The sequence below is a fragment of the Lissotriton helveticus genome, chromosome 8 (assembly GCF_964261635.1).
Source record: "Lissotriton helveticus chromosome 8, aLisHel1.1, whole genome shotgun sequence".
Classification (NCBI taxonomy): domain Eukaryota; kingdom Metazoa; phylum Chordata; class Amphibia; order Caudata; family Salamandridae; genus Lissotriton; species Lissotriton helveticus.
The window spans coordinates 43,967,417-43,985,105 of record NC_136069.1 but is presented as its reverse complement, the minus strand read 5'-3'; the positions used below and the strand labels follow the sequence as shown (position 1 = coordinate 43,985,105).

The 17,689-nt window shown below is 42.6% G+C and overlaps 1 protein-coding gene across 1 annotated transcript in view; it reads right to left on the bottom strand.

The window, feature by feature from the left end:
- The window catches only part of LOC144772318 (uncharacterized), a 429,171-nt gene that overhangs the window by 7,477 nt on the left and 404,005 nt on the right, over window positions 1-17,689 (bottom strand). Inside the window, exon 3 of the mRNA XM_078656555.1 lies at window positions 5,721-5,730. Coding sequence (XP_078512681.1) covers window positions 5,721-5,730 — 10 coding nt within the window. The remainder of the gene's footprint in view (window positions 1-5,720; window positions 5,731-17,689) is intronic.

Below are 17,689 nucleotides of genomic sequence, written 5' to 3'. Positions count from 1 at the left end.
TTTCCTTCATTATAACATCCTTTGTCCATCCACTATCCCCGTCACTCAACCCTCCCTGTCACTCATTCATCCATGCATTTAGCCAGCAACACTTACACTCACTCATCCTTTCACCCACACATTCATCCATTCTTTCACTCACACCCACCCTGTCACATTAATTATGAGCCTTTGTCTGTCGAGCTGCAGACAGAAGAGGCCCATCAAGAGCTCCATCTCTACAGTAGCTGCTAAAGTGGGGTGTTCACGAAGCCCCTGTTTATACCTATCCTTCCATCTCCAAACCTATCTATCAAACTCATCCATCCAGCCTTCCTTTCACTCATCCATCTTTTTGCTCATCCATCCATCCTTTCACCCCACACATCCTCCTTTTCGCTCATATTCATCCACCCTTTCAATCATCCCTCCATCCATCCTTTTGCTCATACATCCATCCTCCTTTTCACTCGTATATCCTTCCACCCTTTCACTTCCTCCAATGGAGTGGTGTGGCTCACTGGTTAGAGGCAGCAGACCCGAGAGCAGAAGTCGGCCCGGGACCAGGGTTCAATTCCCGACGCGGCAGGGTCGTGGACCAGGGTCAGCGGACTCGACAATTCTCGCCTCGGTGCCTACTCTAACCTGGGGTCCCACTCGGCAACTCTGGGCATTAGCTTGCCTAATCTCCACAACGGCCCCATCAACGCCGGGGATGCCTGGCTCCACCTTGGGGATTCCCAGTAGGGACCATCCCACAGGGAAAGCCAGGACGGGTTCCCCAGCGGTATACAGCGCCGGGACGTCCCTTTGCTGGGGCAGCTGTGCGCTTTACAAGTATACGACATGACATTTAACATTTATGCTTTAGCTCATCCATCCACCCTTTTACCCCATCCATCTTCCATTTCGCTCATACATCCATCCTTTCACTAATCCCTCCATCCACCCTTTCACTAATCCCTCCATCCACCTTTACACTCAACTATCCACCCTTCCACCCAGCTAGCCACCTACCCACCCACTCAGCCATCCATCCATCCATTCATCTACTCTATCTCTCACCCATTAACCCCCTTTCATTCAGCCATCCATCCTTTCACTCATCCATCCACTTTCACCCCATCCATCCACTTTCACCCAATCCATCCACTCAGCCATCCATCCACCCCTTTGCCCATCCATTCTTTCATGCATCCTTCCTTACATCCATCATTTCACTCATTCATTCATGCATCTATCCATCCACCCTTTCACTTCAACCATTCATCCATGCACCTATCCATCCAACCTTTCACTCATTCATACATGCATCTATCCATCCACCCTATCACTCATCCACCCACCCCTTTCAAAACCATTATGGGCCTTTGTGTGCAGACCTGCAGACTGAAGAGGTCCATTAAGAACTCCACAGCTGCTGTAGTTGCTATGGCAGTGTGTTCAAAATGCCCCTGGTGTATGCACAAAGTGAGATGAAAGGCCTAGTGCAAGGACAGAAATGGGGGTGGCCTTAGGCCTGCATGAAAGCCTCATGGAGAAACTTATGAGCTTTAATGTAAGCCCTGAATGACTAAGAAAACGAGAGGCCAACGGGAGCAGGTCCGGGCTGTCAGAGAGGGCAGTGTTAGCAGGTTTAGGCACCGGGTGAAACATAAAGTGTACAGGAAAGGCAAAGTGCAAAGAAGGGGATGCACGAGGTGCATGAGAAGGGAAAGCACTGCTCTTGGGGCCGTATGAGGCCCAAGAGTGGAGCAGAGATTAAAACGCAGGGGTCATAGAGTTCAAGTCAGAGCAAGGGGCCAAGAGGCAGATAAGGCAGCCTCTTTCATGCCAGTGCTGTGAGTGTTCTGGAGCTGCAGAAGCACGATGTTTGTCTCATGTTCGAAGAAAATAAAAGGAACAGGGGCGGGCCTGGGGGCCACACAAGCTTATGTAGCCGGCTAAAACTTTGAGCTCTGCTATATCTCTGTTGTTGTTCTGCTCTGGGGAAATTAAAGTGCAGACCCCAGCACCATTAAACTGTCTACTTGTCCTTTGGACAAAATGCAAATTAAAACCTCTTGCCCTCCTAAGAAATCTAGATGTCTCGGGCGTCGGGAGATAGGAATTCCCCACCCCTGAGCTCTAAACAATGGACGGTGGAAAATTGTATATCTTAAGAGTGTTGTAATTCCAGCGGTGGAGGTAGTAGCAGATAAATTGTTTACGTTCCTTTTTGATGATAATGGATAGGAAAATTAAAATGTGCTCGCTGAATATATGTGGCCTTTATGATTCTAAAAAACAGCAGGTACTGGCTAAAGTTGTGCAAATATTACACATCGATATACTTTGCTTACAAGAGACGCATATTGCTTGGGCGAATTGGGGATTTCTGAAGAATTTAGGTTTAGATTTGGCAGTGTATGTTCTAAACAATCAGGGGTGAAAAGAGGGGTTGCCATTCTGATAAAACGGGGAGTTAGCAGTTGTATTAGGGCAGCAGCAGATAGATGGGGCCGTTGGGCTATTGGGGAATTTAGGATTGGGGAACCGGCACTTACCCTTTGTAATATTTATGGTCCTAATTTGGACGATGCCGAATTATTCGATTTTATTAATCTCGAAATAGCCCAATGGCCACATCCTGTGATAATGTGCGGTGATTTCAACATAAATATTGCTGCTGGATTTAATGTTCGATCAACCCCTGTTTATACAGGTAGAAAGAAGTTAATGTATTCTGCATTACGGAGTTTAATGATAGAACACGGGTCGCATGATGTTTGGAATGTACTACACCCCGAGAATTCTGGTTTAACTTTTTTTTCTGCCCCCCCATTCCAAATTTGCCCATTTAGATTATTTTTTCATTGTGGAATCCCTGTTATCTAAAGTCAATATCTCGATTCATCCTAAATTGGTATCAGACCATAACCCGTTGGTTTTAGAGTTGGCTCTGGATTCAGGGTTTCAACTAGGCCCTCGATTTTGGACTTTTGACAGGCAGCTATTAGTGGATAAAGAGTATTTTCAATTTATGGGCAAGGTTATCAAGGAATTTTTTGCTATAAATAAGGGGACAGCTTCACAGGAGATTGTATGGGATACATTTAAATCAATTGTTAGAGGAGAAACACTTAGCTTCTCCAAATTTAAACGTAGGAAAGCTTTAAGGAAACATCAACAAGATTTTGAAAGGGTGACCATTGCTGAATGTAAGCTAGCTGACTCAATACGATTTGGCCTGGAGCCTGCTTTAGTCCAAAAGGCTCAACAGGATCTTACTATCGCAAGATCATTTGCATATTCTAATATTGCGGATCAGATTGCTGAAAAATTTACTAGATACAAAGAAGAAGCGTATGAATTCGGTGAAAATACCGGCAGAGTATTGGCAAAGAGGTTAAGGGAGAGAACAGTGTAAAATGATATTTCAAAAATTGTGGATTTACAAGGGAATTTGCAGGAAACTAAGGCAGGGGTTCTTGAGGCGTTCCAAGGATTTTACCAAACTTTATATAGCACTCTTGGATCTGATACTGGGCTTGGATTGGGTGTTGGGGAAGAAAAGGAGTATTTTAGCGATCTGACCTCTGAGACATTATCAGACCACTGTAAATCAACATTATCTATCCCTTTGGACTCTTCAGAGGTGGAACTAGCACTTTTAGCTCTGGTACAAGGCAAGGCTATGGGCCCTGATAGCATTCCGCTAGAATTCTATCGTACGTTTTGGAATATATTAAAGACTGAACTAGTGGAAGTATGTCAACAACAGGCTTATTTAGGCAGGGCACCAGATTCATGGTCAAAAGCAATAATCGTAGTTTATAAAAAGAAAGGGAAAAAAGAAACTGAACTGGGTTCATATAGGCCAATTTCGCTATTGAATACAGACAGCAAGATATATTCCAAAATCTTGGCGAATAGGACGTGTGATCTGATCCCTGGGTTAGTTTCTGTAAGGCAGCATGGGTTTATACAGCGCAGAGACACTACCGACCATATTAAAAGGATTATCTCCATATTGGATTGGTCACAAAGTATAAGATCCCCCGTCGGCGTGGCCCTGTTGGATGCCGAAAAGGCATTCGACAGGGTCTAGTGGCGGTTTATTACAGCGATACAGACTCTATACTCTCATCCTTCAGCTGTAATTCATGTAAGCGGGGAAGTTTCTAGAGAAGTGGCGATTGCAAGGGGGACGAGACAAGGTTGTCCCTGCTCCCCCTTGCTATTCGCCTTATATATTGATCCCTTCATAGTTACTCTAGAGAGAATAGTAAAACCAGTACGAATAAACACTGGCTCTTTTAAAGTATTTGCATATGCAGATGATATTGCTGTGATAACGTCAAATATTGAAGAGGCCTTACCTCGGATCATTGAGGAGGCGAGAATCTTTGGGAAACTTTCTGGCTATAAATTAAATGTCGCCAAAACCCAAATGCTCCATTCACAAACTGGCTGCCCTGAAAACATGATTTTCGAGACAGAGGAAACCTATCTCGGCATTAAAATAACACCGAAGGTAGAGGATATTATTGCTATAAATCTCGATCTCATTATTAGCTCATCTAATAAAACCTTAGAAAGGATTAATAACTTACACCTTTCATTGTATGGCCGTAGCAACGTCTTAAAAATGTTTATTTTTTCCTAAATTTTTGTATGTTTTTCGTTCCATCTCATTTTTAATTCCTGCCGTATTTTTTGCAAAGAATCGAGAGAATGTGTTCAAGGTTTCTTTGGGGTTACCATCGAGCTAGAAGAGCTTTGAAATGGTGCTTTTTACCCAGAGAGAGAGGAGGTTGGGTGATACCCGATTTCCAACTTTATCATTGGATTGCCATACTGCAACATATGGGGGTGTTAATTCTGCCGGAAGATCCAACAGTAGATTTTGCCGCCCCCTCAATATACGAGATGCTTTTAGGAACAGAAGCAAAGCAGTGTCTGAATCGTATAATTGAGCCAAGTTATTTAAAAAAAAAAAAAAATTAAGGTAGTCTTTGCAGCGTATATAATATGGAGAAAAATAAAAAAGAAATTAGGCATAGGCTCAGATTTGAGTGTTTACACTCCTCTCCAAAATTCTTTTTTTTTTACCTGGGATTTTTTGCGATTATGTAATGACAAGATGGCAAGATCTGGGCATTCAGCACCTATGGGATTTATTTCAGGGGACTCATTTTGCCTCATTAGAATTTTTGCAAAAGACTTATAAACTAGATCGAAGGGATTTCTTTAAATCCCTCCAGGTTCGTAGCTTTTGTGAACAGAAATTAAAAAAGAATGAGATTATAGTGAATAAAATCGAGATTGTGGAAGCACTTAGATCAAGGGCCAAAATGGGCCTTCTTTATCAACTATTTACAGCTAAAATGGAGGATGATTAAGAAGTATGTGAGAGGAAATGGACGAATAAAGGGCTGGAAGGGGTTAATTTCATAAGAATTATTGACCTTGCAACGAATGTTCTTTATAATGGTTCCCTAAAATCACAGCATTTTATGTCAATTTTTGGATTATATTATACACCGGGGAAACTGGCCAAGTGAAATACAGGAAGGGGGACCAGCTGTAGTCGTTGTGGTTTATCTGCGGCCAATGCCATTCACATGTTTTTCAGTTGTGTTAAACTTTCCAAATTTATTGAAGATGTAGGAGTCTTTATTACTGATAATCTGGGTATACCAATTCAAATCTCACCAACATTGGTGATATTTGGCTGTCAGGAGAATATGCTGAATGACCGGTCTCCCGCTGAGCAGGGATTTGTTTTTATTTGTATGGCCATCTTCCGCTTATGTATCACCCCTCAATGGTTGGATGAGTCACCGCCAACTTTCATTAATTGGCAAACTAGATTGCTTTCCACATATCATCTCGAAATGGCATTGTATAGAACTAAGTGTATTAGAAGGAAAGAACTGGGGATCAAACTATGGTACCCCATCGCAATGTGGATAGGCTCATAATCTCATGAAATCTTGGAAATAAAGGAAGACATTTTATGATTTTCTCTAGATATAGCCATAATAAAGTTATGTTGTAATGCAATAGCGGGGATTGCTCGCAAGATATTCTTAATTTGTGCAATTGCTTTGTAATGATTATACTTAAAAGATCATTGTTTTTTTTGTTTGAGCTATCATGTATCTGTTTGCTGACAAACTTCAATAATAAAAACAACAAAAAAAAACAAAGGAGTTCCCCCCCAGTCGCTGGCGCTTAAATTTCGGAGTCTGCATCAGCAGTTGCGAGGATGAACGCAGCTGTCTCACTGGAGTATAAAAGGCAAGTCTCTTCTGCAAATAGCTCGGGCCGAGACCGTAAAGAACCCGTTGCACAATATTGAGCATTTTAAATTTCAGGCGGGTTTCAACAGGAAGCCAGTGTAAAAATCTAAGGAGAGCCCGGGCACTGTGCCTGGATGACAGCCCCCCTAGGAGCCTCGCAGCAGAGTTTTGGACTTGTAGTTTCTTTACAAGGAAACCATGGCTGCTGACTAGGAGGGCGTTGGCATAATCCAAGCGAGAAAGAATTAATGCCCGAACGACCGTCTCTCTAGCGGAGCGCGGCAAAAAGGGCAGAAACTTTCTCAAACTTTTCAACACACCAAAGTAGGTGCCAGCCAATTTTTTTACATGCATCACAAATTTCAGATTCTCATCGAACCAGACGCCAAGGTTTTTGGCGGCACCCTTATTCTCAGGCGGGTACGGAAAACCAGGAGGCCAGAATCTCCCTCTAAAATCCGAAGCAAAAGAGCCGAACAACAGTACTTCAGACTTTCCCTCACTATATTTAAGCTGCGCATTAGCCAGCCAATGAAAGACCGATGACAAGCACAGATGGGGTCTCTTTACCGAGTCCTCCTCCTCGCAGCAGGTAAACAACAACTGGGTATCGTCGGCGTAGGCCATCACCTTAGCCCCCAGCGACTCCGCCAAAGAAATCAGCGGAGTCACCTAGATGTTAAATAACAACGGGCTAAGTGATGACCCCTGCGGAACCCCAGTAGAAACCCTCAAGGGCACAGAGGCACACGGCGGGAGCCAAACCTGCTGCAATCTTCCCTGCAAAAAGGAGTTGATCCATAGCAAAGCCGACCCAGAGATTCCTATTTCCGATAGGCGATCAAGGAGCATGGCGTGAGGCACCGTGTCGAACGCCGCCAAGAGATCAAGCATAACCAATGCAGCTCTCCCGCCGGCATCAAGACACTCCCGAATCGATTCCGTGACCTCCAAAAGAGCAGATTCCGTGCTATACGAGGCACGGAAACCAGACTGCGCCGGATGAAGCAAGCCAGCCCCCTCCACAAAGTTGGTAAGTTGGAAAGTGATCGCTTTCTCACAAACTTTGGCCAAACTGAACAGAAGTGAGATAGGACGATAGTTTTCTGGGACCAGTGGATCGAGTGACGGTTTTTTGAGTAAGGGAAGAATATGGGCATGTTTCTAGGCTGACGGCACACAAGCTTCCCGCAGCGATTTGTTGACCAAGAAATTCACCGCCGAATTAATGGTGTCAGCCACTTCCGATAGTAAGTGGGCCACACAGGGGTCGTTGGGAGAGCCGGACTTAAGGGCTTTAAGAATTCAGAGGGAACCAGCAAGGTCAATAGGACAAAATTCCGAGAGTGAGGTTACCGGTTCTGTCCTCGGCGGATGCAGCGGTAGGGACGGGAGAATGGAAGAGGACAGAAAAGTCTCCTGGATACAGATTATTTTATCCCTGAAGAATGACGCCAGGGTGTTACACCAGGAGTCCGTGGCAGGCGCAGTCACCACCTGGGCGCTAGGGGACAGGAGGCTCTGCACAATTGCAAACATTTCTTTGGAATGTTATTTGCACGCTCAATACAGGCGGCATAGTACTCTCCTTTGGCCTCTCCTATCGCCACATAATAAAGTTTTTGTTTAGCTCTGAGGATGATTTTATCAGAGAGATGGTAGCCGCCAAAACGCCAAGCCCTCTCCGCAGCCTTGCAGGCATGCTTCAAAGTCTTCAGCGCGGGAGTATACCATGGCTTCGAAGGAGATTCATGCCGCAGCCTTGTCTGACGCTGCTCCGACCCATTAGCGACAGCGCCAGCAATCCAATCGGCAAATTGCGTTACATTCTCGTCCATACCACCAGAAAAGGAGGACCGGGAAGCAGCAAGTGAGACGCTTAGCTGGCCGGGTCCACCTTCCTGGAGATAGGGGGGCGACGGCAATTTACCTGCCGGGGAGAGTTATCCAAATCCCAAAAAATAAATATGGGAAAATGGTCTGACCAGGTCACCGGCCTTGGCTTCATCACTAACAAGGGGCAATTGGCACAGATGATGTCCAACGTGTGCCCCCCCAAGTGTGTGGGGAACAGAACACTTTGAGATAGGTTCGCTAAGTGGAGGGAGTCCATGAAAGCTATGGAGTCCCCCTCCTCGGGGTGGTCGAGGTGGATGTTAATGTCCCCAAGAAGCACAAACTTGGAAAACCGTAAAGACTGCTCAGCCGGAGCATATCCACAGGCCGCCAAAAAGTTCCTTGTAGGTCCAGGGGGGCGATAAATCAAGGAGCCACACAGAGTAAATTGGGCTGATAGTTGAAGACTAAAGTTCAAAGCTCCACAGTCGCCCCAAAGGGTAGCTAGTTCGCTCCGAAAGGTCCAGTCTTCCCTATACCAGATGGCTAAGCCTCCGCCACGGCCCATGTAGCGATCTACCCGGTGAACTTTAAATCCTGCCGGTGTAGCTAGAGCCGCTATGGGGTTCCAATTACCAAACACATAATAAACACATAATAAGAAACATAGACACAATGAGTAAACATGACTGTAAACATGACTGCTGTCAAAATGGATTAAAACAAAAACTTGGATGTCTAATCCAATAATTATGGCATAAATTGACATTGACATATAGAAAATATCATTAAATGGTGATATCAACAGAATGTATTGGGATGAATAAGAAAGCTTCTAAGACCTTTATCCTAGTTATTTGAGGAGTACAGCAATACCAACTACAGGGTTCTAGTTCTAAAGAAGAGAACGCTGCAGCCAGAGGTTAAAGTTTTACGGAAGAAAATGCCACGTTTTTAGACGTTTTGTACAAACAATCTTATCAGGCATCGATCAGAGATATGAAAGAAAAGAATTCCACAGTTTGGAAACTGACTGAAAAGCACACACACTTTTCTGGGATTTGCAATTGGGGGCTGAAGAGGAACGAAGAGTTCAGGTTAGAGTGTACGAACACAACAACTCCTTGATGAATGTTTCCATGTATATTTTTCTGCCAGATCGAAGGTCCCAAAAGCACAGTATAAAACTCAAACAATGATAAATGTGATCTAGATTGCTGAGCGTGGATATGCCAAAAACAAAGATACCTTCTAATTCATTGATCAGAGCTTTAATTAACACGGAAACTAAGGGCCTGATCTAGTGTTTGGCAGTCAAACTACCATCCGGCCAAACTTAGAGATCACCGCCGGCCACACAGTTACAGTCAATATACTAAACATTTGGTGGACAGCCGCTGTTAGTTCTAGCATTCATTCACCACAATTAACTAAAGTTTTTATTTTTCAAAAAGTGTACTTGAAAACAAAAAACTATTCACCGCCATACGCAGGGAGTTTTTCCCCTCAGTGTGGAAGTCATTATGTGTTTTTTTGTTCTTTCATCGCCAGGTTATACTGCCAGGTAACAGAGAGACAAAAACACATCACAACGCATTGTTTACCCTAAATAAAATGGGTTGGGCTATGCCCTTCGTCAGACTGCCCCTTCTCTGTTGTGCTGCCTGAGGGTGCGTTCCGTCAACAAAGTCAACGGGGGCTTTGTGCACAGAAAGTTGTCAATTCTCCTGACTCAAATTAGGGTGGGAAGACCGTTGAGTTGGGTAAAAGGGTACTTAAATAGCTTTCTTCACCAAACTCTAAATCGGGCTACAAGATGCCTGTGATCAGATGTGCACAGAACTGAATTAAACAGAAACCAATATATCTGTGATTTAATCACTGTGTCTACGGCAATTACTCCGAACCTGAAGATCTTATGACTCGGTAGCACATAAACTGAATTCAAATTGTATTTATTAATGGTGATATGAATGCTATAACTATGCTTTTATGGTTTCAACTGAAATAAAGTATTTGATTGAAACATAAAAGCCGTAAACAGATTAGCACAAATTCAAGACTAACATAAACAAATTCAGCAACAATGTACAAATTAAAAAAATAAGCATAGCCTTAGTAGTTGCCTCTACAAAAGCTTTTATCACGTACTGTAACACTCTGTGGGATCCAAAATTGTATTCCTTCCTTGGGGTTGGTGAAATATGATAAGTGTTTTTAAAGGTGATCCATTTTACACTCTAAAATGACATGCTGCTCATGATACAACTAGTAGTGACTCGCTTCCCTTCAATTCCTCTATATCCCAGAAACGCCATTAAAGGGAGCTGAACCATGTATTGAGCATGTGCAGGAGTCCCTAAACACGTATAAGGCCATAAGCTGCAAGGGAGTGCCTCAGGTGTGCCATAGGCAGGCCTGTCTGTGCTTTTATGCCCCTAATCACCGCATGAAATGCTGCTTCTTTCTATAAGGTAAGCTGGCTTTTCTTACTTACCTCTCAGCAACTACATTCATTGGAAAGCGCTGTCCACTCCAATTCTCAGATGAATGGGTCCCATTTACTTTCCCCACTATCTGCCCAGCATCATATGGTCATAAAATTGACCACCAACACACTATCCACACACCTTAAAATTAATAACCAATAGATCACATGGGAGGCATGGTCACCATTACCCACCGTTCTGACCTTCAAATCCTGCCCTCCTCATACCCAGACTCTCTACTTCAGGACGGCCTGGCACGTTCAGTACATTGATATCATAAATCTGTGCAGCAATTCCTGCCATACCACCAACTAAACTTTGTCATTTCGAAGCTCCATGAACTATACAGCTAACAAAACGTTGCTATTTCCAAGCTCCATGATTTATAAGTCTTCCTCTGCAAATTAGTCATCAATAAAGACCTCATTATTGGGCTTCAGGGCTTTAATTTGTGGTTTGAAAACCCATCACGTCTGAAATTTTCTACACCACTCTAAATATAGACAGACTTAAACTTCAATCTCAACAACCCTCACATTAAGAAGGTTATTTTCTTGATTGCCTATTCAGTACAGACTATCCTGTGCACATTTAAAGGCCCTTCCAGCTCTCTAGTCAGCTCATTTTACTGTTACGTTTTAAGTCATCTTTCATCCTTCGCAAATAATATTACTGTTCCTGTCCTAAACCTACAGGGAATTGGAAAAAATTGGATGCCTCTCTTTTTAAAAAGCTCCTGACTAAAGTAATTTCCAGTCAGACATGAACTGCAATTGGTGTATACGCTTTTACTAAAATGGTTAAACAGACTCTAGTCAGAATTCCTAACCTTCATATTCTCTTACAAGTCTATTCCCCTTGTTGGACAAGCTACTTACCTTCTGAAATGCCTTATCTGGTATAGATATGATCTAGCCACAGATTCCTTACCTTTGAAATTCCAGGCGTTAAGCTCGATCCGGAAGATTTTTGATAGCAGTATCCCTGCGTGCCGAAAGGTGGAGTCGGTCGACTCCATGTTACATTGTAGGCATTAGGTTCGTCATCGTCGTGACATCCGCGTCGTCTACATAGGCGCCACCCCAGCATGCTGACATCAGTACTTTTCATGACGGACGCGCGGAGCCATGAAGTGACTGACCATGGTGTGCCAAAAACAACTAGGGCCCTGAAGGGAAAACAGCCCTACCACTAAACCAATCCACAGCGCGGGGAGGATCGGTAAGGAATCTGCAGCTAGATCATGTCTCTACCAGATAAGGCATTACCGAAGGTAAGAACCTTGTCCATCTGATAGAGACATGCAGCTGCAGATTTATTAACTTTGAAACGTGTACAGAGAAGCCCACGTGGCTGCTTGGTAGATGTCAGAAACCGGAACCGTGGTGGCTGCTTTTGCCTTGGTAGAATGGGCTCTAAGGCCTTCAGGAGGTTGTCTCTTCAATAAGGTGTAGCATATTTTTATGCAAATGATGACCCAGCGTGAAATAGTCCTCTTCTGAACTGCTCGTCCCTTTTTTGCTCTCACATAGCCTATGAAGGTTTGGTCATCCACCAGGAACTCTTTTGTACAATCAAGGTAGAACAATAACGTTCTATTGGGTCCAGACTGTGGAGACGCTCTTCTTCCTTGGAAGGATGCGGAGGTGCATAGAAAGTGGGCAGAGAAACAGATTGGAAAAGATTGAAAGGTGTTACCACCTTTGGCAGAAAAGATGCCCTTGCTCAGAGCACTGCTTTGTCTGGAAACACAGACAGGTATGGAGATTGAGATAAAGGGCTGGTAGTTCGCTCACCCTCCTGGCAGAAGTAATTGCCACTAAAAAGGCTGTTTTAATAGTGAGCAGCAGGAGGGGACAATTGTGCAGAGGTTCAAATGGTGCACACATCAAAAAAGTAAGAACAAACTTAAGCTCCCATTGGGGCATAATAAAAACCGAAGGGGTGAACATATGGTTACACCCATTCAAAAATCTCTGAGCAAGAGGAGAATTGAAAAGAGATGGCGAATCAGGCAGCCGAAAAAAAGCAGACATGGCTGACAGGTAGCCCTTTAGAGTGCCCCGAACAGAGCCCTGCTGGGCTAATGAGAGAATAGAAGGACATCTGACAGGGAAGTAGACAAAGAGTCAATAGACCGTTCTGTACAATATTTACAAATCTTTTGCCTTCTGCGTGTGTATACCAATTTCGTGGAGGGACGCCTGGCTGTCAGAAGAACCTCACAGACTTCGGCAGGAAGGTAAAAAGATGTCAACCGTCGATTTTTGAGCCTGGCTTTTCTGCCTGACATTTATGACGACTGTCACCAGTACCATCCAACTTTCGTGCACTTTACTGTAGTGCTGAAACATGACGGCTAATGGAGATTGTCACCCGTACCCAGGAAACTCCAAATCAAGGTGTCTAGTGAGGGAACAGCAGCCAGCGCTTAAATGGCAACTCCATACTTGAAAGAAAGTTACTCCTTAAAAGTACTTTGACCTATTTAATCAGCTGTGGCAAATGATATTAAACTAACTTAAGTCATAATAGAAGCATTTTCTACCTATTGCCCACTTTATTTTCCATGCTGATGAAAATGAACAGAGTACGGTGGGCTTGTCCAAATGCTCTGATCACTTATTAAAACCTTATATGTAGGAGTCACATGAGCGAGTGCGCTTGAGAAACAAGGAGTCTGGATGCCGGATTGATCGAGGGAAGCCACCGAACTCGGTTCGTTTTCATCAGTCCTACAATAAGATCAGACTAAAACATTTCTGGTGCAATTAAGACAGTCTAGTTGTGATTTATTGACCAGTCTGTTCGGAAGTATAACCGGCAGGGAGGATTTAACTTAGGACTTCAAGGGCCATGCAGCCCTGGAGAAGTCGTGGAGTCTTCGCCAATCAACGAAACACGCGCTGGCTAGGCATTGTTGGATTAAAAGAAAAGAAAACAGAACTTTATTTTTCTCTTTGTTCACACCTACTGTTTTGGTGAAACTTCACTTGTAATTGGAGTGTGTGCATGGAATAAGAATTGCATTTAGGTTATGCCAACAACAGCACCATTCTAGTCTTGCTCCAGCCTTGTTCTGGTCACTGCCAGTTCTTTTCTGTCTGATTTGCAGGTTTAAAGCGGTTTTAGCCCTTCATTATCATATGACAGGTGATGTTTTTAATACCCTTTTAGTCCCCTTTCTTGCCCTGCCTTCACCCTCTGACCCCTGCTGACACACATCAACAAAACTATCAACTGCAGGAGGCATCTAAGCTATCGTGATTTAGGTGGTATGGGGAAGTGCAGGGATATTTGTGTTCAGGGGCCAGTCCCTGCTCACCTAGGTACTGACCAGAGAACACAAAAGGGACCCCCAGCTGCCTCAATGAATTCACTACCGTCAGCAAGGGTGCCAATTTTTTCTCCGCCCCTGTCTAGAGCGATATCTTAGCAGACTGTCTCTGTCTGGTGCCAACTGAATAGAGAGGTTTCTCTCATAAGGTAACCTAGTCAGTGAAATAAAAAGTCTCGCTTGTTTACTGGGTTGGGTTTAATGAATCACAGTAAACAAACTACAGTGGGCCCATTTTCATAATCCCGAGTAAATCATCTTACTGTATGCGATATTGTGAACAGGATTGTGCTTCAGGATGACCAGTTTTATTATCTCAAAGCCAATAAAAAACAAACATTTGTAAAATTAGTATTTTCCCTCTTTCAAACAAATTCATAAAACGGTGAATACAAAATTAAAATCCTTCCAAAGTATCTCAACCTGCGCTTTAACAAACATTGGAGCGAATAGAGACTGAATTCAGTTTTTGTCATTTCCAGACTCAGCCCCAGCTCAGGCTCGGCCTTGGATCAGCTCAGGGTCGGCCTTGGATCAGCTCAGGGTCGGCCTTGAATCAGCTCAGGGGCCTTGAATCAGCTCAGGGTCGCTCTGGTCTCCTCTGCTTTTGACTCTACTATTCACAGGGAGACCCTCCTCCCTCCTCCCTGAGAGTCTCTGCTCACACCATGTAATATGTGTACACGCGCTCTCACACGAGCGCAAGTCAGTATTAATCTACACGCGCATTTGCATGCGCGCATGTTTACTTTCAAAGTCAAATGTTATATTGTGTATTTGGGTTTGAATATGCATTCTCGTGAGGGCGATCTAACTCTCTGGTATGGACAGTTTCCTTTATCAGTTGCTGTTCATAGCCCGGAGAGGAAGGACGCACTCCCGTGGTGTTCTGTTTATCTACTTGAATAAATCCATTCTTTTAATCTACTGCTTCCTTTGGATTACTTATTCTTGGGAAAACCTCACCTTTACATTTGGCGACGAATTTCGGCGTTTTGTGGATTTAACTTCAGGATTTAACATCACCATTCATTTGTGCTGTACCTCCCTTGATCTGCTTCCTCAACTGCTCCCTCTGTTCAACCGGAAAGAAAACACGTGATCAGCTCTGAGTTCCTGACTCTCGCTTCTCATCAAAGGGTCTGCCTGCTTTACTAAAACTCCTTCCAATTGGGTTTCATTGCATGGTCACGCCCCCTAATGAAGCGATTGGCTGTTCACCTTTCCCTGCTTGTTTAAGGAACTGGAGCACGATCGTTTACCAGAAAACGATTTTACTGGCTTTGAAAAAAGAAATAAAACTATCCGGAGGACATTTCTTCTCTTTAAAGGAACAGTAAGTCTAAATATTTTTCTACTTACTTCCTATTTGTCCAAGAGAAACTAAGCACTTTATTTTAAATAATAACTTAAACAAAAGGAAAAGTTTAACCTCATTCATCAACTTAAATTCCTGTTTTTCAATGGCAAAACAAGAAATTTTTCAACTAGAACATTTTTTACCTCATCAGGGTAAACCCAAAGAACCCTGGAAACTATGGATAAAATCTTTTGAAAACTATTTAGTAGCCATTGACGCAGAGGATTATTCTGCTAAGCGCAAACTTGCTATTTTATATAATTTTTTGGGGAGAGTTGGACGTGAGACTTTTAATAATTTGCCAGTCACTATTCCACCACCAGATGGAGGTGAAGGATGGAATATATATACAGATGCTATCCAGAGATTAAATAAGAAATTTTTGGAAGAGCCAAGTGTTATGCTTGAAAGATTTAACTTTAGAAAAAAGAAACAAAGTTCAGATGAATCCGTAGAAGACTATATATCAGTTCTCAGGAATTTAGCATCTGAATGTAACTTTGGTGCAGAATTGGATTATCACATAAGAGACCAATTTGTTTACTCTTGTTTTCATAAGAAGATACAAGAAAGGATTCTCAGTTGCAGAGACCCAACCTTGACTGAAGTCATTATCATAGCAAAAGGAATAGAGAGATCCATCATCACCTCTTCTTGCTTGAATCAAGACAACGTTTCGCATATTAATGTTGTTGAACATGATGCTTCTGTTAATAATATTGCTTACAGATCACGTTTTTCAAAACCTTTTCAAGTGAGACAAAACAAAAATCCATCATATTGTTACAGGTGTGGATCTAAAACACACTTAGGTGATAGTCCCATTTGCCCAGCCTTAGGCAAAAAATGTACTAAATGTGGAAAAACTGGTCATTTTTATAATGTGTGTAAAAGCAAGAGACTTGTCAAAGTCAGTTCTCTAGATACTAGAGAAATTTCAAATGAAGATTCTACTGAACATGGTCTCATTCTTTCTAATAGTATGGAAAGAATGATGCTGTCTGTTGACATTGATATTATAGATTTAAATTCTTCTTCAGAGAAAAAGGTCAAAGAACCGTTAGCTGAATTCATTATTGGTGATTTGAAATTAGAAATGATGGGTGACTCTGGAGCACCAGTCACGATCATTTCTGACACTTTGTTTGAGAAACACTGGCCTGGTAAAGTATTAGAAGAATTAGATATCATTCCCAAAGGTTATACGGGTAAAAAAAAAATTGTAATGTATGGATATTTCATTGAGTTTGTGTCTGGTTTTGGGAGAAAAATTTCAACGAAAATTTATGTTGCACTTAAAGGCAAACTCATTATTGGATGGCAAGATTTAGCCAAGATGGGCTTAAAATTAGTCCCTGGTTCTGAAAATCCCATTCAAATTAATGATGATGTTGCTATTAATGTCATAGATTATGTTACTATTGATGTCATAGATAGTTCAGTAACAAATGATGCTTCTTCCATCACAAGTAAAATTTTAAATGAATTTGCAGATGTGTTCACATCACGCATTGGTAAGATTACCAAAGTGGAACATTTTATAAAGCTAAAAAAAAATGCTATTCCCATTGTACATAAAGCTAGGCCCATTCCCTTGAGCGTGAGAACTGATCTAAAAATTTTACTTGATAAATTGGTGGAAGAAGAGATCATAACTCCTACAGACTCCTCTGAATGGGTGAGTCCCATTGTTATTGTACGAAAAAAAGATAATTCGATTCGTTTGTGTGCTGACCTGCGCTCACTTAACAAAAATATAGTGGTAGACTGCCATCCACTGCCCAAAATTCAAGATCTTTTATCGAATATTGCAGGCTCCACATGTTTTTCTATCCTGGATTTGAAATCCGCGTACCATCAAATTCCTTTATCCACTCCTTCTACTGACCTGACAACCTTTATAACACCTTTCGGTGCATTTAAATATCTAAGGTTACCCTTTGGTTTAGCCTCTGCGGCAAGCGTGTTCCAGAGGTTCATGGATCACATGTTAGCTGGTATTGCTTCAGTTCAGGCTTACCAGGATGATGTCCTCATTTACTCAAAAAACAGAAATGAACACATTGCTACCCTAAGGAAAGTACTTGAGAAATTTAAGGAATTTGGAGTTACACTTGGTACAGATAAGTGCAAGTTTATGGTTCAGTCACTAGATTATTTGGGGCATACCATCTCAGCTTCTGGAATCAGTCCCAAATTTTCTCTTACAAAGGCCATTGATGAAGTAGCTATTCCCAATACCAAAGATCTACTTAGGTCTTTTCTGGGAATGACAGAATATTATTCTAGATTCATTTCCAACTACGCCCAGGTGGTTCAACCATTACGACTCTTATTAAAGAAAAACATTCACTTTACATGGAATGATGATGCACAGAATGCCTTTGAATTAATTAAAAAG